The 25,957-nt window shown below is 36.1% G+C and overlaps 1 protein-coding gene across 7 annotated transcripts in view; it reads right to left on the reverse strand.

Moving 5' to 3' along the window:
- Nucleotides 1-25,957, reverse strand: part of LOC127169379 (voltage-dependent R-type calcium channel subunit alpha-1E) — a 173,987-nt gene that overhangs the window by 101,630 nt on the left and 46,400 nt on the right. For 6 of the 7 annotated variants that reach the window (XM_051116713.1, XM_051116714.1, XM_051116712.1 and 3 more), the window contains exon 3: nt 7,009-7,275. In XM_051116713.1, the coding sequence (XP_050972670.1) occupies nt 7,009-7,275 (267 nt within the window). Of the gene's footprint in view, nt 1-7,008; nt 7,276-7,489; nt 7,825-25,957 lie in introns of those variants that run through there. The other variant, XM_051116715.1, reaches the window with a different exon arrangement.

Here is a 25,957-nt window from a genome sequence, read left to right on the forward strand (position 1 = left end):
GATTCAGCTTTTTTTTCCCAGAGAAGCAAACACCAAATAAGAGCTTCAATGTAACCTTGTGGAAACCATAACAACATAAACTGTAGCATCCTGATGACATCTTGACTTATGTCATCAGCATCTAGAAAAACACTCAAAAAAGGGCTTGACAGACTAACATGGGAGCTACTTTGCCCTTGGGAAGGTCACAATGTCTTTGTTTGACAATGAAATGCACCTATAAAGTCTTATTCAACAGCTGTTCCCTACATTGTTCGGCTGCATTATAATTATGAGACATGGCAGGAGGTAATACTTTGCCTGGTCTGCCACAGCTGTCATACAGTGCAATATGATGCAACAAAAATCATCTAGGAAGCTTGCAACAGAAATGCATACAGCATGTGAGTTAGACATACAGTATGAATCTTAAACTTTGCAATCCCATTCACACATTCATGGACAATGCATTGTATTACAAAACACATGTTTCATTACATGTATTTCATGTATTTCCAGTCATGCATTCAGAACCATAGAAAGCTTACCAAAAAGAACGCTTAAAAATATGCCAGAAGAGATTTTCCAAAAACCTAGTGAGCTGTCTATATGCAGCTGCCTTCTAAGGCAGCATCCTAAACATAAGTGAGTGATTTAGAGCACCTACAGAAAGCAACATCTCTGGACACCACACAAATACTTGATTTACAATCTCAATAGAGTTTGTGAATAACATGTTTCTAATCTTATAGTGCAAAGTCTAATAAATATAAAAATACACAGCACACACAAATAAAATAATTTTAATTCAACAGAACTATCTTTACTCTATCACTATCACGATTATTTTCAATATAGTGTGTTGCTAAACTAAGGGCACAATACTAATAATAAGCATTAAAAATATATTATCTTTTTCCTTCTCTCAGTTTATAATACTTTTTTATGTGAACTAATTCAATATTGTATGTTTTTTACACTCTAGTTTGATGTGGGTTCTGCTATGTTGTGTGTTTCTGTATGATAATTAATAAAAAATAAATACATTATAAACATTGGGTAACACACGTTTTTAAATATACTGAACTATTTTTATTAGGGATGTAATGATATCAAAATCTCATAATACGATAATATCTCAATATGAAGTCCATGGTACGATATTTATTGCGATATTTTAAAAAAAGACGGGAAAAAAAGAAAATTTTGTACATTTTAAATTTAAATTATTCTATTGAATGCACTTTGAACATTCAAAATTAAGAGCTCCAAGCCATGTTCTTAACTAAGAAAACTCAAGTCAGAAAAAAGTCAATGAAATAAACTGAACTTTAAAGGGGACTCAACCCTTTTTTATTTATGGTAAAATGGTTTAAAGCCAGATTTTTGCTCCAAAGTGAAAGCTGTAGAAACCAGACCATTAATTTTCCTTAACAAAATAAATATCTAAATAGAAAAATTAATTTTTGCTTGTTCTAATGAAATATATTGTTTCAAATCAAGAAACAGGTTTGGGTTGTCTGATAATGATAATAATAATAATAATAATAATATCACTTTTTTGTCTCTTAGAAATGCACATTTGATAGTGGCTTGAGGATGCAGAGGTAAATTTTTGTTCATTATCAATCAGTAACATCTGTAAAAAATGTAGCAACCTCAGTTTTACATGGTTAAATTTATTCTGACCCAGTTTTTTTTTTAATTAAGCATTGGTCACCCATAGTAGCAAGCATACATTTTAAATCATGATAAACACATGTTAAACCTCATGTTAAAACCACACATAATGGTACCTCAATACCATGGTAAAAATATAACTACATGGTTTTATAAGTAGCCTATTTGTATGAAAAACACTAGTCTAAAAACATTAAGTATAAATGCACACATGCTATAGCTTAATCACATATACATACATACTGTAATTATATACCATTACTCCTGTAATAAAATTCAATGTGAATATCCCACATTGCTGCCACAATACCATGGTGCAGTGAGTGTTACTACAGTAAATCCATGGTAAATGATGGAGATGTGTAGATTGTCGTTGCACACAGCTTTAAACTAGTTTGAATCACAGAGTCATTCGTGTTCATCGCTGAATTCAAATGTTTCACACTGGATCTCACAGCGATGTTTAGTGCTCACGTGACGGAGCTGTTCACATATCGTGTCTTTTGCACGCTCAAATTCGTTAATTCAAATGTAGGCTCTCGGTGCGACGCGCTCAGTTTTTCGCATCGAGATAAATGCATTTTCTCTAGTGAGCTCGCACAGCACGGCAGTTTGAACTTTGGTCTGAGTGGATAAACAGATAAAATGAGTCGCGCTGTTTTTTTCCGCTTTTGGCAAATAAAAATTATATGAAACATTTATCGAACTCTTCATATCGTTTTATCGAGGAAAATTATTTTGCGATAATTATTGTTATCGAATTATCGCCCAGCCCTACAATAATAACAACAATTTTATATTATGTTGTTATTCCTATGACAGTAGGCTAATAGCCATATATCGTAAAACAACTGCACTGTTAAATAAATGAAAATGAATATTTCATAGGTATATTATTTTTGTTTTACACTACAGTAGGGAAATTACAATACTTCTTGCCTAATTCCTACACTTGAATTATTACTTGATTTTGAATTTGGACTGTAGTAATGTTACCCATTTAAACCGCTAGCTGTCAGCAATTCATACTGCACTTTTAAGTTTTTATTTTAATTGAAATGGCAGTGGAGTTTTTATTTTGATGGAAAAATCCAGCTTCATCGAAAACAGGCTTACAAAAATGCATATTACTACAAATCTAGTGAAATGCTGTAATCATCTGCCGCGAAAATAAATCATAACTGGTGGCCGTTGTGTTCCTAAATGCGCACTAAACTCACAGCACATACAATAAACAAGTTCACTGCATTTACTGTTAACTGAGCCATTCTGAGGCGAGGAAAACACCGGATCACAAGCTGATCACCTGAACGAAAGTGAAAACAGACTTGATGAAGAGATTAAGCCATATTATGCTTTCAGTTTTAGTTCATTTGACAGATACTGTGCCAAAGCACAATGGCCCAAAACACAACTTAAAGAACTTTTATGATAAAATAATAAGTTTTAATATATTTTAAAAACTACACTTTTTGCCCAGAAGACCTATCGTTTCATATCATCATGTGACCATGATGATAGCATTGAGCTAAATGTATTTAAATCAACATTCTCTCACTTCGGAATCTCACAGAGTTTCTTACAATGCATTATGGGATTGACTTGTACGTGAAAGATATATGTAATGGTAACCTTAGAAACCTTGATCAAAACGAGGTACCTTAAGAGGCAGCATAATTAAGACGCCTACCTTGTAGAACAGTCTTTGTCTCAGTGCTGCGCTTATGATGTTTTAAAACGTTCTCTACGTAGGCAGTTTGCTGGGTTTTGGAACATAACTCATATAAGCAATTTCTCACATGGGTGTGAACAGCTCTAATATCCTAAAAGAAAAAAAACTGGCAACTTGTTACCATTGGCTATTACTGATTCCAAATCCAAAACATAATGAGTCTACAACATATATTTAATTACGCCGTTGATCTTTCTCGTAATACACTTGAGGATCACTCCCATAGGATGTAGTTTGTTCCTTTCTCTGAGGAACAGACTCTTGCATTTATTCTGGGGCAATGCCAAGTCATTACAGAACCATTAACAGAGCCTCCATCTCTTCAGTGCCCTGAAGCTCTCAGTCTAAGAGCGAGAGATGTGTGACCATATGCTTAAAATCTGCCTAAAGTGATCACCGACACTGACACTTGCATTATGTCGCGAAAGAGCGAAAGAGCCGAGACCAGATAGATGCTATAATTGAATTTACCATGCACGCACACACACACATACTGAGTCACGCTGTCGCAAATGAAAGAGGGAACGCACAAAGACGTATCAATCAACGCAGACAAGCACATTTCCATGATATCACCAGCCTCAATCGCTCTCCTTCTTTCATCATTAGGCTGCTGAACAGTTTTTAACATTAAGCATGTTACTGTCTTACAACTGGCATCAACAAACCACCAAACCTTCTGCTACATGATCGCAGCACGTGCCGCTTTAATTTCATCCCTCCTTCGCGGCATTCAAAACAACAGGAATGACATTCAAGCATTCTTGCATCAAGGCAAGGACTGGAGTCAGCTGAAAGCAGGGAAACACATACACTGACACGTTATCGAACGTCTCTCTTCTTTGGAAATGACACCTCTGTGTAAGGCTCAGATTGCTTCACACTTTACAGCCTTCGCCTGCATAGTGAGAAGTTTCTCTTTTTAGCATGCATACTCATTTGGCATTTAGACATTTGTTTTTAGACGTGTGCGCAAATAGATGCTTTTTTGGTTTCAAATTTAACATCAAATGTCACTGAAAGAGAGCTTTTTAAAAACATGAATAAACAAATAATCATAAAGCTATATTTCTGGCCATTGAAAGGATAAGCTCACCAATTTTCAACCTGCCAAAAGCCTGCTGGATGACGCATAACACATCAACCAACAAACTTTTGACAGCTCCAGAGCTCTTGTTAAAACTTGAAACTTCCACATTTTTGTATTCCTGCCCACAAACAATTGGATCAAGAGATGGGTGGCAACAAAAAGTCCAAAGGTGCATTATGGGTGTTGATATTTTTGGCAAAAGGGAATGAATGCTGCTGTCCCTGTTCATCACTAGAATATGAGAATGACTTTTACTGCAACTTCTGATTACACTGCAAAAAAAGTGATACTCTTCACAGTATTTTTCTTGTTTTCCAGTGTAAACATTTACATTTACATTAAGCAAACTGCATAAGATAATGACTTGTTATCTGTGAAATTGATCAAAATTAAGTTATGATTAAGCCAAAAACAAATTCCACACCCCATTGATATATTTGCTCTTGTTTTAAAGATAAACATCACAATCTTATTATGTTCATTTTGCATCTCAACACTGTAAAAAACAATTTGTTGAGTCAATTTAAAATAATTTGTTACCTGGCTGCCTTTAAATTTTAAGTTCAGTCAACTCAAAAAAAGTTTATTCAACCTGAAATGTTAAATTATACTAAGTGACAAATTAGATATTTGAGTTAATTCAACCTAAAATTTTAAAGTAGCTGGGTTACTTACCCATCTGTTAAGTTTAGCAAACACAAATATCTACGTTGTTACTTAGTACAACTTAACATTTCAACTTATTTGAGTTGACTGAACTTAATTTTAAGGCAGCAGGGTAACAAATTATTTTAAGCTGACTCAACAAATTGTGTTTTTTGTTTTTTACAGTGGTAAATGTATCTTAATTTAAGGATATTTAGACATTTGTATTGGAAAACAAGACAAAAAATATTGGAGGAGGATATTACTTTTTTTTTAGCAATGTATGCAACATTTAATGTCATGACTTTTTGCACTGATTTAAGACCTTTTCAATGCCTTAATTTGTGGAAGGGCTAATTAAGACTTTTTAAGACCCATAGAAACCCCATAATCCACACTTTTCCCTAAAATGACTTTAAACCTCAAAAAATAATCCTTTAAACCAAACTTTCTAATACAGTTAGTCAGTGAGCTCTGCCTAATTTAAGTAAATGCTAAGCCACACTGTCATGTCTGGACAGTCTGCTGTGACATTAAAAAAGGGCAAATGAAAACCCAACAATTGTTTCAGTAGTGCGCACCTGTGACAACTATGGTCGACGGGCTTATCATCTCCTGTCACTGACTCATCTCATTTGCATCATAGAGAAGGCTTTTTTTAATCACACTGTGGCACTTTGAAGTCTGTAATCAATGACATGCGTCCAAACACCTCCTGTGGGGATTATGTAGTAGATCTCTCCTCCCTCTCCTGACAAAATCATCAACAATTGTTTATATGTCTCTTCATCATTAGGAACTATCTTGACAGAGTATTAATTACAAAGAGAGCTCACAACAAAACATAAACCTCAACATCAATAGAAGACACTTACTCATAGATTGTAACTTGAAATGCTGTAACATACTATTCATAGCCCTGAATTATAAAGCCCTGCCTCTGATAAATTGCCTTTTTTTCTCTGTGTTTGAAAACATAGTGGAAAGTTCATGGTCTCTGTCCATGGTCCTGAAAGCAAGTCAGTTCAATGCATTATGTAGTGTAAAACACTGGGAATAGTATTCTGAAATGTTTGCATTTAATCAATGCATTTACAAACAAATACATTAGTTTTTACTGTTGTGTCATTACCAGGTCAATGACTACAATCAGATCTTGCACATGCAAATCACTGTTAGTGGGTCAGTCAGAAAAATTATTAAAAAACAAATCTGCTTCAAATTCTTAGAAATGTAATATTCGTACTGAAAAAGCATATAATTGTCTACCAGCTAGTGGTGTTGAAAGCATGTGGGCATACAAAAGTTTTAATGACTGGCAGGCAGCGTATCTTTGAATTATTAATAATATTTTAAAACAACAACAAAAAAATGCTTCATTTTTATTATTATTAAAATATTAAAATATGTTATTTGACTTTAAGCCCCACAAAACTGTATTCAGTCATTGTTTGTATGAAATCCATTTTGAATATGTATTTCTAACTCTTTCTAACTCTAATGCATTTCAAGAATACATGCAGTGCATACAAAAAATACTTGAATACACCTGTTGTATGTTTTTTTAAATAATAGTCATTTTTTATTAATAGTGTTTTAATTAATAGTGCTTTAAAGTCTTAGGACCCTAAAACAAAAAGTTTCTTTACATAAATCATATAAGCAAGCGAACTCAAATTACGTTGTGAGAGTACTGTAACAAATTTAACTAATAGGTTTGATTATGAGTAAACAATTTTGAATTTTAGATCAGCAGAAACAAACACAGGAGTTGCATGTGCTTTTGTAAATACGTGCTGACAACACATTTGCATGTGCTGTCAACACCGAGCGTGTGTTTTTAGGGGGCAGGGCGCCTTTTACCGTTTAGACAAAAGGATATGGCCATTCTATGATCTTCTTAGCGTACTTCCTAACGATGTTGTCCTCTCCAAAGATAAAGAGCGATCTGTTTACGGTGAAGCAGTTCTGTCGGACCGGGATGGGGTTGTACAGGGCCATGGTTCGGGCTCGTTGAGCTTTGGTCTGTTTGAAAGCTGGTGAAACTCCACCTGTGGATACCGCCGGTGCATCTCGGTTCCGACTGCGCTCCGAACCCCCATCCCCGGCTCCCAGCAGACCGGGAACATCGTCTCCGAAGCGAGCCATTCTGTGTGGAGCAGAAACAGAGAAATCTAAGCCCCTGTAAACAGGTGCAAAAAGTACGTTTACCTCCACAGTGAACTGCAAATAATCATCCAAACTGCAAGAGTTTCCCTGCTATGACAAACGACGAGTTATTAAACGAGCGTTAAATCCTCCAAACGCGCAACACGTAGCTTACTCCAAACAGACATCCCTACAAACAGCAAAAGTAACATTACCTGAAAGTAAATTGGGGAATAAAACCGTTTATAATCCGTATATCCAGTCGTACATCCCATGAAGATGTTCTTTTTAACAGGAAGAGAGCAAACTCTTTTCTGAGGAACAGTAGAAATCAGCTCCCATTTTCAGTACACCGTGGTAAAACTAAAAAGCCATCGTTTTTGAATATCTCCAGGTCTGTTTTGACCTCCTTCGCCACTCTTCCACCTCACTTACTTAATTTAAATGTTTTTTCTATCTTTTTTAGGCGTCAACGACAGCGTTCAACAAGCTCCATCTTCACTGTGTGTGCTGTGAGGCGCGGATGTGGTTGGTTTGGCCACCCCTCACCACAGCGCCAATGTGTCTGAGCGCTGCCTCTCCAACAGACACTCAGTGCGCAAATTCATCTGAAAGCGAGACAAAAAACCTCTATAGACATGCAAATACGTTTCGAATAGGTTACTTTGGTTTTCTTCAACATTAGGTTACAATAGCGTCAATGTTAACTTAAATTTTATCAATCAACGAGCGATTAAAAAAAAAAGTGAAAGCATTTTCCTCTCATTTTTACATTCACTTGTCAATAAAAGTTTAAACTGGTCACTACGTAAACCAGCAGCAGGTGCGAAATATCATAGAAAAGCCTTTTGGTTGAGGACTTTCTTTCATGTAGTCCCTTCTCTCAGAAAGTACATAAAAAAGAAAATTAGCTTGAAATAAAAATAACAATTTCTATAATATAGTGAACTATTCTTTGGTTCACTATAGCGTGTTTTCACGATGCGTTATCAGTCGGCCATATTGGTGGGACTAAACGTAAACAATGCCACTGAACCGAACTAAACTCTCATATTTTGCTAGTTATTGCTACGGAAAATGGTTAATTATTGTCATGTTTTGGGCTGTACTAATCGTTTGGTCCTGGAAAAACATCTGGAGTACTGTAGACTGCAGAAAGTTATAAAAAAAAATCAAGGAGAAGAGTGCAAAAAACTGTCTGAGGAACAAAAGCCGTTTGTGGTTGGCCAAACTGAACCAGGCTTTCCAGGGCAAGAATCCTGACAACATTTGTGTTTGTTGTTATAATTTCCAGTAAGGTTAGTAAAATATTATGCTAATATCTAATTAATACTGCTCATAGTATATTTACCACCTATTAACTTTAGTTTTTTAAAATATTCCCTGGTGAAAAAAACAGCATATGCTGGTAGGTATGTTTTGATGCTGGGATCCTGGTTAGGTAGGTTTTGATGCTGGTTTAAGCTGGTCCTTTGCTGGTTTATGCTGGTCCTTTGTTGGTTCATGCTGGTCCTTGACCAGCAACATGACCAGCAAAAACCAGCAAAGGACCAGCTTAAACCAGTATCAAAACCTACCTAACCAGCATTCCAGCATCAAAACATACCTACCAGCATATGCTGTTTTTTTCACCAGGGTTGCGCCCTTTCCTGCTTACTAAGTCCTTCTCTGTATTATTTAGCAGCTTCCACACATTTTTTTCATGGTTTAGACGGCATAAATTAGCAAAACAACATGTTTAGTAGTGCATTAACCATGCAATTCATGCTGTTTACATCCGAGTATCGCTAATAAGGCCGCACACTCCCAGGTAACTGACAAAATCATGATGCAAGTGCAAACCCTCTATTGCAAAAAGCATAGAAATAAATAAAAATAGGCCTAAAACATGTTCCTTGCCTCCTGACGTCACTACGCCCATTTATTTTTCAACCTCTCTCCCTTAATAAAATACGAATAAAAGTCCCATCCAGAATGTTTCAGTGTAAAGTTTATTTACATGTCAAATAAAGAAAAACTGAGTTTGAGGATTTCAATTTCAAGCACTGTAACATGTTTTTCACTCATAACAGACACCTGTACCAAGTGTAAGCGTCTCTATTCTGGGAGCAGCTTGTTCAGTTGACTTTGAGCTCAGAGATAATTGGTGTTTAAAACTCACTCTTCCGGCGCGTGTGCAAGATCTACTGACAGGCTTGTGCGAGAGAATGTACTTGTTGGCCTGGTAACGACACAAATTGTCACAAAGAAAGAAGACAAGACATGATCAGTGGAACAAGGCTGTCAGAGTTCAGAGATGTTTGCGCAGGTGTAATGCAGGGTGCATTTGTCTTTAAAGCGCTCTGAACTAAACCTTGTACTCCCCTGAAAAATGGCACATCATTGTTTGAAAACAATGTATATTGTCCTTTTTTGTCATACTAGATTAGTGTTTCTGTAAATCACCCGTAGGAGAGAATTTACCTTTCTCTTTTTTTTCCCATATTGGGCTATCAAAATAAAACTATGTAACAGATGAAACTGAATTTTACATTCGTTGAAGAGGCAATAAAAACAGCAATAAAAGGTTATTACCACTTCCTTTTCCAATTGGGCCATTAAAAGAAGAAGAAAGATAGAAAGAGCTTCTAATTTTAAGAATTACAGCATCTCCACCACAGAAAAAAACATGCACAGAGAATTTTAAATAATAAACTAAACCGATAGCGAATAACCGCACCCAACAATGTGTGTTTGAGGGAAGACAGTGAGGCATTCTGTGATGTCACTTAATCTGCTTAAAATTAATGAGCAGAACAGTTTAAGGGCCTGAAAGGATCTGCTAATAATAGTCAACTGCAAAATGAGAGATCTCACGCAGAGAAAAGGGAAAAAATGGATGGGGCTAATAAAAATGATGGGAATTGCAATAGTCCAATGACCCAGTAGATCATCCCAGATTGAGGTTATTATCGCAAAACAGCACAGAAAAATAAATAAAAGGACATTTCTCCTCTCTCTCCCTTTAAAGTGAATAGACACTAATGATTTAGGAAGCATGGATGATGAGCAGAGAGTGTGGGAATGTAAAATACACTTGATGGATTCCTATTTGATGACTTTGATGATCTTTAATAGCCTTCAGGGAGCCTGTGTGAAACACTGTAATTTTTGCCCCAATTACAGATCTGGCTAGTGTACCCAATATCAGTTGAGATGAGTAGGTGAAGTAGTACACTTAAGCAGGTGCCCTATTTTGAGGTCTACTATAAATAAACCAGCAAACACACACTGAGCTGTCAGTGTCCATCCTCAATGACCAATTACTCACAGAATGTGAAAGTACAGTTGTGCTCCATGGAGGCGATGGAAAAAAGAGTGTATGCATGTGTGTGCGAGGGTGACAGAATGAGAGAAAGTGTGTCAGAAAGAAAGAAAGACAATGGTAGAATGAAAGAGGCAGGGAGGAAGTACTGTAGCATATGCTTTCATCAGATGTCAACACGTTTTCATTATATTCTGTTGAATATGGCTTATGGAAAGCATGGGAGTGGCCAGAGCAATAGTTGGCTTGACTGTGCTGACAGAGGAACTGTTGCTGTGTTCCAAAACCTAGTTAGTGTCACATAGCTGCGTTCCTGGCAGCTATGAACGAGGTAGGCAATTAATTATGTTGCCTCTTAAAGGGATAGTTCACCCAAAAAAGGAAAATTCTGTCATTAATTACTCACCGTCATATTGTTGTAAACTCGTAAGACCTTTGTTCATCTTTGGAACACAAATTTACAGATATTTATGATGAAAGTAATAAATAATTTAAACGGCATTTAAATGCAGCAGTGAACAGCATGAATTTAGCTGTTTGGTATCTGCCATTTTATGGCTAAAGACTCTTTTAGTTAGCCAATTTTAATTAAACTACCACTAATAAATGTGCTGTGTTTTGTTTATGCTCAGAAGGCTGTTTGAGAGTCTGTCTTGCAGTGTTGCCATGTCCTCATATTTACAATTTTTTTGTGCTTGTCCTTGTTTGCTGTTTTTTATATATGAAGATCTGGCAACACTGACACTTTACCATGACACTTTACCACAGGGCTTGTGAGCGCAACTAGCCCTGTGTCAAAATGTACTAATATGAAGACTTCTTTCACTGTTATTTTCTTGCATATTACATACACATGAAGACACATTTCTGATGCGGGTTTAAATACGTCATTAACTAGTTGTTCAGTTCGGTTCCAAACACACTGCATAGAATTTCTGTAAACGGGGTTGTTACTGCCTGTATTTTCCGGGAGTTAACACGGTTGTCAAATGCAGTTGTCACTCCTGTATTTTAGTGAATTATGTGTGTACAGAACGCAATTAAGGACTAAAAGGTGAACTGACTACCGAATTTAGCTGCAGTGTGTACGTGGTTCAACCTTAATTTTATGAAGCTAAACAAGGCGTAACGCATCCAGGTTCTACGTCAAAACGCTGGCTTTTGTGTCCGCAGCACAACACGCATGCATTGTTGTACTCTCCTGCACACAGGCTGACACGGAAGAAAATAAATTTTAGAACAAAGTTGTTATTTTTGTTTTTACTACCTTTCTGGGCCTTGCATTGCTGTCTATGCAGGGTCAGAAAGCTCTCAGATTTCATCAAAAATATCTTAATTTGTGTTAGGAAGATGAACAAAGATCTTACGGATTTGGAACGACATGAGGGTGAGTAATTAATGACAGAATTTTCATTTGGGTGAACAATCCTTTTAAGCTAGGCTTTAAGTTTTAAGCTTTAAGCTTTAAGCTAAGCCTTAGTGCTCAATTTTGATTTTTGCTCAGATCTGTTTTTTTGTATAGCTGTTCACATTTTTGTTTGAAATGTGCCCCATATCAGATTGTCAGGGTGAACAGATCATGGTTCTGAACTGAACAGTATGTGCAAAAAATAAAAAAAATACGAACAGGCTTGGCACATTTTTACAAAAAAATCTGCTTCTCAAAACTAGTCCCAAACTAGCCCAATCACATTCCAGGGGTAAATATCACTAGTAGGGATGAGCGAGTACAGCATTATCTGTATCTGTATCTGTATCTGTTAACCATATGAATTATCTGTATCTGTATCTGTACTCGGAGTGGGCGGGGCCTAACCCGGAAGTGGGTGGGATTTAACCTGGAAGTGGGTCATGTTGTATTGAAATGGGCGGGGCTTTAACCGGTATGTTATTTTAAGCATGCAATTGATATGGGTTGATCAGAAATTGTTATATTTATTGCTGATTAGAAAACTATTTACATGACAGCATCAGCATTGAGCTTCAGATCAGTGGTTTTGATTATGATAACAAACGAACTATATACAGAATAAGTTTTGCAACAATGAATACAACACATGCGGTTGCAATTATGAAGTAAAATGTAATGAACAAGAGTTTTCATTTCAACATAACTTCTTTTTTTAACCTTGAGCAGTGTGTTTTTTTTTATTTATTTATTTATTTATGAAATACAGAAAGAAAGTGTCAGACACTCAGTGCGTGAAGTAAAAAAACTGGTCAGAGCCAGCTGACGGTTTAAAAAAGAAAAATAAATTCTCCGACAGGCAGAGACGCGAGTCGCTTTTACCAAGCACCACGTCTGAACAAACCCCACGTTTACCAAAACTCTACTGGTTAAAAAGTAAGTACTACAAACAAACCAAAGTAAAAAACAAAAGTGATGCTGAAGAAACCCTAAACGTTAACGGAAAAAAACCCGCAAACCTGAGTGACTGAGGGAGAGAACAGAGAGAGAGCGCGCTGTTCTCTTCTCTTCTCAGTGTTCTGTGTGTGTGTGTGTGAGCAGAGCGGGACACAGCAACACAATAAATCTGTATGTGTTAGTGATGCGCGGATGGCGGTTATATCCGCGGGCGCTGCGGACAATCCGCGGGTCGGGTGGGTCGGGTAATAAAAAATTGCATTCTGATTATTTGCGGGTGGTTCGCGGGTGGATGAGAAAAATCAATAATGACGCAAATATTAACTGTATTTTCTAACATATGTTTTAAATACTCGAGTAGGTTAATATGCAGTGGTGTGTATAACCCGCGTATACCCATTTCTTTATCAGTCGGCTCTGCGCACCCACTTCTAAATCCCCTCTGATGCGCATCATTCAGTAGTGTCCTGCATTAGCCAAAATCATGACAGGCCACCATTTGTAACTAAATCGTATGTGAATAAATGCAAATATTCGCTCAAAACACCCAGCAAAGACGGTAAGGACCCTAGCGCCGGCTTCCTTTGAAATATGTTTTATCATTGCACCTGATGCGCCTGATGCGCCCGCGCCGTCCGCGCCAGCACCACATTTGCTGCCTGTTCATACGCGAGAGCATGTCAAGAGAGGCACGCCGAGTATTAAAATAAAAATTATTATTGATTACTAATTTGAATCAGTACATTATACCGAAAACAATACGTCACGTCCAGATATCAGTTAACGTTATTCTTTTTAGCGTGGATTTGGCTTAAAAGCACGAGTGATTAAGCTTATAAGTGTTCATCACATTCATCATATCATCATGCAAAACTAAGAATTAGAATAATTGTAAATAACGATCGGGTGCGGGTCGGGTGCGGTTATCTAAATCAGAGAAAAATACAGGTGCGGGTGGGTGGCGGGCGGATCATTTATTTGGAGCTGCGGATTCCGGTGACGTTTAAGCTCATCCGCGCATCTCTAGTATGTGTGTAGGGGAGGGGCCCTGTGACTAGCCTATCACAGAACGCAGACACAGTAAACTACCCAATGAGAATTTTTATTCAATCCGAGCACAGATATTGACTCGTATTACTCGTATGATACTCGTACTCGGCAAAAGTGCTTTATCCGTGCCGGATACTCGTTTCAGCCGAGTATCCGGCTCAACTCTAATCACTAGTTAGTGGGGTCACTTCAACCCACAGAGTTTGAAAATTAGTGGTAAATCAGTGGAAAAATAGTAGACTTGGCAACACAAACCCTCATGTTTTGCTTGTATATAGAGTTGTCACTGTAATACTCATGAGTTCTGACACATCACACTTCCAATGACTACCTTTCGCAGCTGTCTTGATAACTTTGGGAATGTAAAATCTTTCAAGTGACTCCCATGAACGCAGAATCGCGACGAATGTTGATCACGAATGACGTAAAAGTCGCATGAATTCCAGTATGACTGTACAGACTAAGGTAGCATTGCAAAACATCTGACCTGTATCGGATTTAGTACCACATATATAAATAGGCACAAATCGGAATTGAAAAGATCTGATTCCATGTGGTTTGTGCAGTTCACACTGTCATGAGAAAAACAGATCTGAGTCGCATGTGAGCAAAAAAAAAATGTGAGTTTTTGTCATGACAGTGTGAACAGCACAAATCGCATTAAATTTGATCTTTTCAATTCCGATTTGTGCCACTTCCATATGTGGTACTAAATTTGAGACAGGTCAGATGTTTTGCAATGCGACTGCAGTCTGAACAGCCACATCAAAATTCATGCGACTTTTACATAATTTGTAATCAACATTCGCCATGATTCTGCGTTCATCAGAGTCACTTGAAAGATTTTACATACACAAAGTTATCAAGACAGTTGCGAAAGGTAGTCAGTGGAAGTGCGATGTGTCAGAACTCATAAGTATTACAGTGACAACTCTATATACAAGCAAAACATGATGGCTTGTGTTGCCAAGTCCACTGTTTTTCCGCTTAATTTGGCCACTTTTTTACTGTTGCTGCGGGTTGTTTTTCAACTTTGTGGGTTGATTTGACCCCACAAACGTGATTTTTACCCCCCCCCCCCCCCCCAACATGGTTGGGCTAGTTTCGGACTAGTTTTGAGAAGCAATTGGGTGGATAATTTTTGTGAAAACCTTGACACCCTGTTTGTATAGTTCTTTTGCGCATACAGGCCAGTTCAGAGCCAATATCTGTTCACACTGGAAATCTGATATTGGCCACATTTAAAACAACAATGTGAACAGCTATACAAAAAAATCGGATCTGAGAAAAAAAAATCAGAATTGAGCACTAAAGCTCGCAGTGTGACCGTAGCCTTAGAGAAAAGCAAAGAAAATTGGAATTTTGCCTCTCCTTGTGTCTTTTATTTTCATCATACTGTGTTTGAAACTACTTGTTTATGAGTAAAATGAGTTCAGATGTAGCTGTAGACATTATAAACAACTAAACAGATCTGAGTCAGATATGCTGCCAATTTGTTGCTGTTTACCAAAGACAAGGTGATACAAGAAAAACAACCGATTCCCTTTCCGTTTCAAAGGCCATTTCATAAACTTGATCAAAAAAGAAATCACTTAAAATACGTAATGTCTAGACTGGTAATTGTCTCTCTGTGTTTGTTTGTCTTTCTCTCTCCCTCCTCCTACTTCTGTCCAGTGGGTCTGTGTTTGATCACAACAAACACAATTAAATTGACAGCTCTAGTAGTACCTCAACCCAAGGTAAATCAACAGACCCTAACCTCTCCGTTTAAGTTTTGTATTTTATTCCCAACTAATTAAAAGCAAACCAAGAGGCATGAACCTGCAAGACATCTCCGCTCCCACATAATGTAGTGTCCTTGTCATCCTAATAGTGGTCTCCATGGTGACTGTACACCGTTGAATTTCTAATTTGTTCCTCCCGTTGTTGGCTGCACAAGGTTCCCTTAACAAAAAGACAGCTTTCGCAGCTGTGATCTTATACGTACATCCACTGTCACATTCAGAGAAACGCTCTGTGCTATAGACAATCCAAATGTTTGAAAGGCAACTTTCAACTGAAATCCACCTCCGCTGACAATATAAGGTAAACCATCCTTCACTGCCTTAAAAACACACATACAACAAATTCCACCTAATTGTTGATGTGATGCAAATAACCGATTTATTTTCAGACCAAACACAGGTTCTTAAAGGGATAGTTTACTAAAAAAATAAATAAAATAGTTTTGTGTCATGAATGGTGTCTGACAGTGAAGCGTATGAAAAGAAATTGTTAAATAAAGTCATTATTTTTGTTTTCTTTGCGCACAAAAATAAAATAAAATGACAGTTGAACCACTGACATCACATGGACTATTTTAACAATGTCCTTTCTATGTTTCTGTGCCTTGACTATATAGTTCCCTTGCTGTTTATGGAGGGTCAGAAAGCTCTCAGATTTCATCAAAAATATCTTGTGTTCTGAAGATGAACAAAGGTCTTTATTGTAATTATTGACAGAACTTTCTTTTTTGGGTGAACTATCCCTTTAAAATCAGAGGAACCCATAGTATTTTTGGACCCTATCAACTTTTACTGTATAAAAAAAAAAAAAACGTTCCTGTTCCTAAGAAATAACAAGTCATAGGGTGTGAGCCATCCCTTCAAAGAAATATTTCACCCAAAAAAGAACATTTGCCGAAAATGTATTCACCCTCAGGCAATCCAATAAGTAAATTAACTTGTTTCATCATCAGAACATAGAAAAATTAGCACTACATCACTTGCTTACTTGCTCTGCAGTAAATGGGTGCCGTCAGAATAAGAGTCCAAACAGCTAATAAAAACATCATTATAATCCACAAGTAATCCACATGACTCCAGTTTGGATGTTCGTAAGAAACAAATCCATAATTAAGGTGTTTTAACATTAAACTATCACTTCTGACCAAAATACGGATCCATAATCCATTATTACAGTTCCTTCAGAGAAAAAGTCAATCTCCTATTGTCCTCTCACACCAAAAATCCACCAACGTATTTGTTTAAAACAGTTTTGGACTGTTTTTGCTTGTAAATAGTGTGCATATCTCTCTCCTGGTTTAGACAAGATGCCTTTTTTCAATATAATAGACAGAGGACTCATCTTAATGATGAATTTGTTTTTTACAAAATGTTTACAAGATGTAAAATGGACTGGAGTCATGTGGATTTGTGGATTATTGTGATGTTTTATCAGCTATTTGCACTCTAATTGTGAAGGCACCCAAAGGATCTTTAAGTGAATTAACATTAAATTTCTCTAAACCTTATCTACATCTTAAATTTGTGGTGAACTGTTTCTTTAAAAAGGGCGGTTTTCATTTCTTTTATGGTACAAATGGATAGTTAATCCAATTTGTCTTCAAGGATAAATTGTCTCCTGTTTTTAATAGTTCAACCCAAACAGGATTTGAAATGAGACGCTGCAAAATATGAAACATACCCATAGTGCCACTAAAACAGATTTTTATTGCAACATCGCATGTGTTTTATTGACTTAATTATCTTTCGTCTTTTTTATCAACAATAAATTTAACAAATTCGCTCTTCAAAGTCCCCTTGTTTCTTAAACGTCAAAAACTAAAACTTAAACTGGAGAAATACAAAACACCCTGGACAATCTAGTGACGGTGACACACTTTCTCACATCCCGTTTCATGCACAATGAGCCTGGGTAGCGTTTGAAATAATCACCTTAGAAATGTCACCACAAAAGCACCGGCAACACAAAGCCCAGACGAGAGCACTTGATCACAACTCACATAGCCTAAATAAAGCGCATCTATGGGATCAGTGCAGTATCTCAACCAAGCCCTAATTCAAGCGATTTGGCTTGTGTTTTCTGTGCTCTGTTACCTAGCAACAGCCTCGTCTTCTCCTCAACTCAACCGACTGGGCTGAAACCATAACTCAATCTTATATAAATCGCATATTCAGAAAATAATCTCAGTTTTATTTTCGTGTACGACAACTGATTGTCAGTTGGAAGACAGCAATCTTTTGTTTGTTTTCATGAGATACCTGAGGTTGATGCCACACAATCGTGTTTCCACCTTCTTATGCAGCGATTCAGAAATTCATAATTACGTAGGGCAACAGAAATACTGCAAACAACAACACGACATTGGATATTAATCATTGTACGTGATCACATTACGACATCATTCCCAAACATAAACTCATTTGCTAAATTTAGATAACAACGGCAAATCCAAGCTCAAACACTAACGTAAATGTTAACTTAGTATGACCAGGATGTCACATCACACTAAGTATGTTAAATTATTAAAAGGAAACATATGAATGTTTAATATCATATTACAAGCCCACTCTAGCTAACTAGCGTCGCGGCAACAGTACAAATAGTTTCCTTTTTAACCTTCACAAAAATAGCAAAGAGCTAAAATGCATTTTCTCTGTGGTGGAGGTGAAAGCATATGTGATTATGGCTGAAAAAAAAAAAAACTGTGAGACACCTGTTACTCTTTGTAGTGCCCGTGAAGTGTAACGTCTGTCAGTGTTGTAGTATACAGACACCTGGCTCCATCTAGTGGTAGCAGCTTGAAGCAACGACAAAAATGTGTTACTTTAGTATTATTGTTTAGATAATATTCATCAAGACAAAATCCATCCTAATTGACTAAAAAAGAGCAATTCATGGGAAAAAAATCACAGTTTTAGTAACTGGAGTACTTAAACTTTATTTCAATCATTTGTTTTTACATTTCTAATTTTTGTTTACATGTTTAAGTATAAGTTTTCCTTCTAATATTTACATTTCATTTTCTTTCAGCTTTAATTTTTTTGGATAGTTCTGGTTTTAGTTTACAATAACAACACTGTAGAGTAACAGTTGTTTAAAGCAATAGTTCACCCAAAAATGGCTATTCTGTCATCTCTCTCATATGGCTTATATGTAATGTTTCTGTTTTTTTCTTTTTTGAATTTTATTTTATTTTTGCTTTTACACTTTTGACAACATCCATCCTAATTGACAAAAAAATTACATAGTTTTGGTAACTGAAGTACCTAAACTTTATTTCAATCATTTGTTTTTAACATTTCTAATTTTTGTTTACATGGTTAAGTATAAGTTTTCCTTCTAATATTTACATTTCATTTTCTTTTAGCTTTAATTTTTTTGAATAGTTCTGATTTTAGTTTACAATAATAACACTGTAGAGTAACAGTTGTTTAAAGCAATAGATCACCGAAAAATGGATATTCTGTTATCTTTTAGTCATATGGCTCATATGTGATATTTGTTTTATTTTTTTAATTTAATTTTATTTTATATGAGCTTTTACATTTTTTACAACATCTATCCTAATTGACTGAAATAGAGCATTTTGAAAATTAATGAAAAAAAACATAATTTTAGTAACTGGAGCACTTAAACTTTATTTCAATCATTTGTTTTCAGCATTTTCAATTTTTGTTTACATGTTTAAGAGTATGTTTTCCATCTAATAATTATATTTCATTTTATTTCAGGTTTTTCCCCATTTTTTTAATAGTTCTGGTTTTAGTTAACAGTAACAACACTGCAGAGTAACAGTTGTTTAAAGCAATAGTTCACCAAAAAATGGTTATTCTGTCATCTCTCAGTCATATGGCTCATATGTAATGTTTCTGTTGTTTTTTTTTGTTTAATGAATTTTATTTTATTTTATTTTTGCTTTTACACTTTTGACAACATCCATCCTAACTGACAAAAAAAAAATCACATAGTTTTGGTAATTGAAGTACCTAAACTTTATTTCAATCATTTGTTTTTAACATTTCTAATTTTTGTTTACATGTTTAAGTATGAGTTCTCCTTCTAATAAAGCAATAGTTCACCAAAAATGGATATTCTGTCATCCTTTAGTCATATGGCTCATATGTGAAATTTCATTTTATTTTACTATATTTTTATTTTATTTAATATTATTTTATTTTATTTGGACTTTTACATTTTTGACAACATTCATCCTAACTGACTGAAAAAGAGTAATTTGGAAATTCATGGGAAAAAAATGTATCAAATTATGCTCACTGTACCATGGTATATCCACAGTATGTTCTTGCAAGGATAATGTTTCTAATAAGATTTAAAATAATGTTTTATTTTCAAAACAGAGACTCCTGAATCCTGAATTTTAGTCTAAAACCGGTATCATTTCCTCTAGCCTGTTAAAAAGTAAGCAAGTAAAAGTAAGTAAATAAATATTTGGCTGATGCAAGATTAGTACATTTTAAAGAAACTTCGCATCAGAGAGGCATGAATAAATGAAGATTATTTCTAACAACTGCCCGCTGCATACAAACAGAACTGTATGAAATCGTATGGTGAAAAATCTGCAATTCTAACAAGCTCTAACATGTGTGCCAGACCTCCTGATCAAAGCCTTAGCAGAGTTTTCCCTTGTTTTGTTTTTTTAGATTAAATAATCCATCTCTGCAAAGTACATTTTGCTGCTCTGAATATTAAAATGAAGTAAAATTAATGTTATTATTCATATTGCCATTTGGAGAGGAGATCAGAGCAGCACTGTAAATTACACTTCCTGTACAGTGGCCATTCAAAAGCTTCCCTCAGGAGACAGTCCTGGCAGCATTTGCTGGAGGTTTATAACCCGCATGGCAGGGGAGGATGGATGGCATGCCTGGCTCTCACCCCACTGGCACAGACGAGGCCATCAGGGGCACAGATTCAGGGTAGGGACAGATGGGGCTGAGGATGAGGTGGAGGAAGATGGTAATGCTGGGTATGTGAAATGTAGTATTTGTCTGTGTGATCTACTGGCTTGAGCAGGGTTCAGTTACGGTATCTGTAAGTGATGATTACATGTGATTAAGTAATCAAAGAGAGTTTTTGATTATAACAGTGGAATCAACATTGCATGCAAGTGTATGCAATCAAGGATAAAGGTCACACATTTCCAAGCACCGATACCGTATCATGTATCTAAAATCTATTTCTGCTATTTTTTTTCTAATTTCTCAAAGGAGAATTAATGCGCACTCTTAAAGAGATAGTTCACCTAAAAATAAAAAATCTGTCCTCGTTCGCTCACCTCATGTTGTTCCAAACCTGTTTGAGTTTCTTTCTTCTGTTGAGCACAAAATATTTTAAAGAGCGGTGATAATCAAACAGCTGATGGTAGCCACTGACTTCCATTGTACGAAAAAAAATGTTAAAGGGTTACTCCACCCCAAAATTAAAATTTTGTCATTAATCACTTACCCCCATGTCGTTCCAAACCCGTAAAAGCTTCGTTCGTCTTCGGAACACAATTTAAGATATTTTGGATGAAAACCGGGGTATTTTGACTGTTCCATTAACTGCCAGGTAAATACCAGTGTCAAGACCCAAAAAAGTAAGAAGGGCATCGTCAAAATAGTCCATCTGCCATCAGTGGTTCAATCTGAATTGTATGTAGCGACGACAGTTTCAAACCTCCCGGTTTTCATCCAGAATATTTTAAGTTGTGTTTCGAAGACGAACGAAGCTTTTACGGGTTTGGAACGACATGGGGGTAAGTGATTAATTACATTTTTCAGTGACCTTGGTTGTGGAAGCAGTTTTTTTCATTCATTTTCTTTACAGGGATTTCAACAAATTCCTCAGTAAAGAGTTATAAGCTGTGAACCAAACCAACCAGCTTCAAAATGAATCGCTCAGTATTAGGGTTTATTTAAAAAAAGTTTTTTGTTTGTTGACATGATTCTTTGATGAATAAAAAATTAAAAAGTATCAGTATTTATTGAAAATAGAAATCTTTTCTAACAATATTAGTCTTTACTATCACTTTTTATCAATTTAACACATCCTTGCTGAATAAAAGTATTAAGTTCTTTCAAACAAAGAAAGAAAGTATACATTTACTGACCCCAAACTTTGAACTATAGTGTATATTGTTACAAAAAAAAATCTATTTTAAATAAATGCTGCTCTTTTTAAATGTTTTATTAAAGTATCACAGGTACCAAAAAAATAAAAAATAAAAATTAAGCAGCACAACAGATTCCAATATTGGTAATAAATCAGCATATTAGAATGATTTCTGAAGGATCATGGGACACTGAAGACTGGAGTAACGATGCTGAAAATTCAGCTTTGTATCACAGGAATAAATTTTATTTTAAAGCATATTAAAATAGAAAACTGTAATAATATTTCACAGTATTACTGTTTTTTCTGCATTTTTAATCAAATAAATGAAGCCTTGATGAGCAGAAAAGTCTTCTTTAAAAAAAACATTAAAAATCTTACTGATCCCAAACTTGTATGTATTTATGTATGTGTGTGTAAATAGTGCTATTTAATGGATTGTTATATTGATGCATATAATGAAAATAGCATTCTTTGTGTGTGTGTGTGTGTGTGTATGTGATATTTTCACTTATATGCACCAATATAACAATCTAATAAGTAGCTGGATTTACTGGCATTTATCTTTATATATCTTGATTTAAACATTTTAATATATATGAAAAATGGCACGTGGAGCCGTTTGCAAAATTTTTGAGAGATGACACAAAACCAACTGTTGCATCATGGTTTTGCATTGGTTTACTAAAATTATCTGAAACCAGACACTATTATAAAAAAAACCAAAAAAAAAAAAACATTAAACTAATCATGATGCTCACAATTCATCAGGAAATCTGTATATATTTTTTAATATATTGACAACTTATTGCCAAGGCCTTAATACAGACTTTTAACATTTGAAAATATATTTTTAAAAATCCAAAACTTTTTTTTAATGTCATAGTCATAAGGAATTTAAACTTGATTTACCAACAAAAAAAAAAAAGACTCTAAATTACACATTTCTTGGGGATTTTGCTCCAAACAAGCAACTGCCTTTGAGTTGAATGATAATGCTAATGGGTATTATAGATCTCCTCTACAACCTGGAGCTGAAAAACAAACCCAGACTTTAAAAAAATGTGAAATGCAGTATCATGCTGCACCACAAGGGGGAGACGATGAGATTGTATAATGCTGGAAACAGGTGTGAGAAGCTTCCATGAAATGCACCTATTAGCTGTCTCCATCTATCAGCGCACTTTCCAAACAAACATTACTCATCATCACACATGAGCTATGACCGTGGCCTCCCAACAGAGGTATGTAGAGGCAAGATGATGGAGCATCTAAAGAGAACGAGCAACCACACACACATGCAATCTTTCACCTACTTGTTGTGTCTGGCAAACACAGTTCTATCGCAGGTGCACAACACGTAGGTCAGACACATTCATTAAGACCTAACTTACAATGACGACTCAAGGAACAGCTCTGCAGCTATTTTTAATAACCACATATAAGATCAAAACGGGGTGAATGCCATTGTTTCATCAGATCTCCAAACCAGACTGTTTCACCGGTATGCCGATGGGTTTCCAAACATGTTATCACCTTTGATATTTAAATGCGGTGTGAACGTGCATGTGTGTGATTCCACAGCAAAGGAAAGATCTGACATTCATCTGGCCTGCTGTATTCTCATTACTTTTATGTTTTAAGCATGGAGCGATGCTCCTAAAAGCTCCCACCCCCACTATACTCCCCTCCCTCTACAATTGCTCCATGCTTGTCTTTGTACTGCGTCACAAGCTGCAAAGCACCAAAGGGCCACTGAAAGGGAACCCTGGGTATTAAGCTATGTATGGCTTAATATAATGTAAACGATGTGTGTTACTAAAATATGTAGTAGAAACCACTTGAAAGATTTACATTATTTTAAAAATCCACATCGCTTTATATGTATATTTTTGGACTATGGGGGTGCCATTATTTTAATTATGTAAAACGGTTTTACTTGGTAAGCTACTGGCACTATCTGTTGATATTTTTACCGTAACACAACTTGGAATAAGCAAACTGGAAAACAAAATACTGATACGAGGCCACATTGTGCAGCTTTTGGTTGTAATTTTCAGTCGAAGGGCAACAAGAGAAGCGAAGTAAGTCTTCTCTGCTTTCCTAGCAATAAGAAAAGGAGAAAAGAATAGGAAGATGCCTGTGGACAAATAAAATTTCCTAAACACCCCTGTCTTCGTTCTCTCCACTTTAGCCCTAATGCCTTTGTGGCTTTAACAGACACAAGCTACTGAAAGAGCTTACAAATGATGTAAACATGCTGACGCTTATCATGATGCCGCAGCCACTTAAAGGAGTTTTTCAGTGCAGATTTCACACAATATCCAGGGGCGTTTAGACTCTTTGTGGGGAAAATCGATGGTACAGCATTTGGTTTAAGCCTACGCTTAAATCCATCGCCATCGCCTTTCAATAGCAAATTGCTTATTTCGAGTTGAGATGTGGTAAAAATAGTAACAGCCCTGTTGAAAAAAAGCCAGCATATGCGGGTTAGGTAGGTTTTGATGCTGGGATGCTGGTTTTAGCTGGTCCTTAGCTGGTTTATGCTGGTTTATGCTGGCTTTTTGCTGGTCCTTAGCTGGTGTAAGATGGTCCTGGACCAGTACATGACCAGCTAAGGACCAGCTAAAACCAGCATCCCAGCATCAAAACCTACCTAACCAGCATATGCTGTTTTTTTCAACAGGGAGGTAGTGCCAGTAGCTCACAGAGTGCAACTGTTTTACATAATCAAAAAATTAGATTAGGAGCCACCATCACAGAAATCGCCACAATTGTTTCACAATGCCAATCTTTCGTCTGGGACAGCCGAAAATCGTACAGTGTGTAGAAGGCTTAAAACAATGTGGATTTTTTAAAAATAAAATAAATATTTCATGGGTTTTCTACTACATATTTCAGTAAAAGACATCATTTACTTTATATATACTCAAACTCCTAAACATTAGATCACTTGCACCCAAAGCAGTTATTGTGAATGAAATGATCACAGATAATAGTTTTGATGTACTCTGCTTAAACGAAACCTGGCTAAAACCTAATGATTATATTGGTCTAAATGGGTCTACTCCACCAAACTACTACTATAAGCATGAGCCCCATCAGAGTGGTCGTGGTGGTGGTGTTGCAACAATATATAGTGATATTCTCAAAGTTACTCAGAAAACAGGATACAGGTTTAATTCATTTGAAATACTTTTGCTTAATGTTACTCTGCCAGATATGCAAAAGAAATCTCTCCTATCTCTTGTTTTAGCTACTGTGTATAGACCGCCAGGGCCGTATACAGATTTCCTAAAAGAATTTGCAGAATTCCTTTCAGAACTATTGGTTAATTTTGATAAAGTGCTAATTGTCGGAGATTTTAACATTCACGCTGATAATACAAATGATGCGTTAGGACTTGCGTTTACTGACCTAATAAACTCTTTTGGAGTCAAGCAAAATGTCACCGGGCCCACTCATCGTTTTAATCATACGCTAGATTTAATTATATCACATGGAATTGATCTTACTGATATAGATATCGTACCTCAAAGCGATTATGTTACTGACCATTTCCTTGTATCGTGCATGCTGCGTATCACTGATATTAACTATATGGCTCCGCGTTATCGTCTTGGCAGAACTATTGTTCCAGGCACCAAAGATAGATTTACAAATAACCTGCCTGATTCATCTCAACTGCTCTGTGTACCCCTTAATACACAGGATCTAGACAAAATGACTAGCAATATGGGCACCATCTTCTCCAATACGTTAGAAGCTGTTGCCCCAATCAAATTGAAAAAAGTTAGAGAAAAACGTAGTGCGCCATGGTGCAACAGTAATACCCATTCTCTCAAGAAAGAAACTCGCAATCTTGAGCGCAAATGGAGAAAAACTAACTTGGAAGTTTTTAGAATTGCATGGAAAAACGGTATGTCCAGATATAGACAGGCTTTAAAAGCTGCTAGGGCCGAGCATATCCGCAAACTCATAGAAAATAACCAAAACAATCCAAGGTTTTTATTTAGCACAGTGGCTAGATTAACAAATAACCAGATGCCACCTGATCTAAATATT

This window comes from Labeo rohita, chromosome 8 (genome assembly GCF_022985175.1).
Source record: "Labeo rohita strain BAU-BD-2019 chromosome 8, IGBB_LRoh.1.0, whole genome shotgun sequence".
NCBI lineage: Eukaryota > Metazoa > Chordata > Actinopteri > Cypriniformes > Cyprinidae > Labeo > Labeo rohita.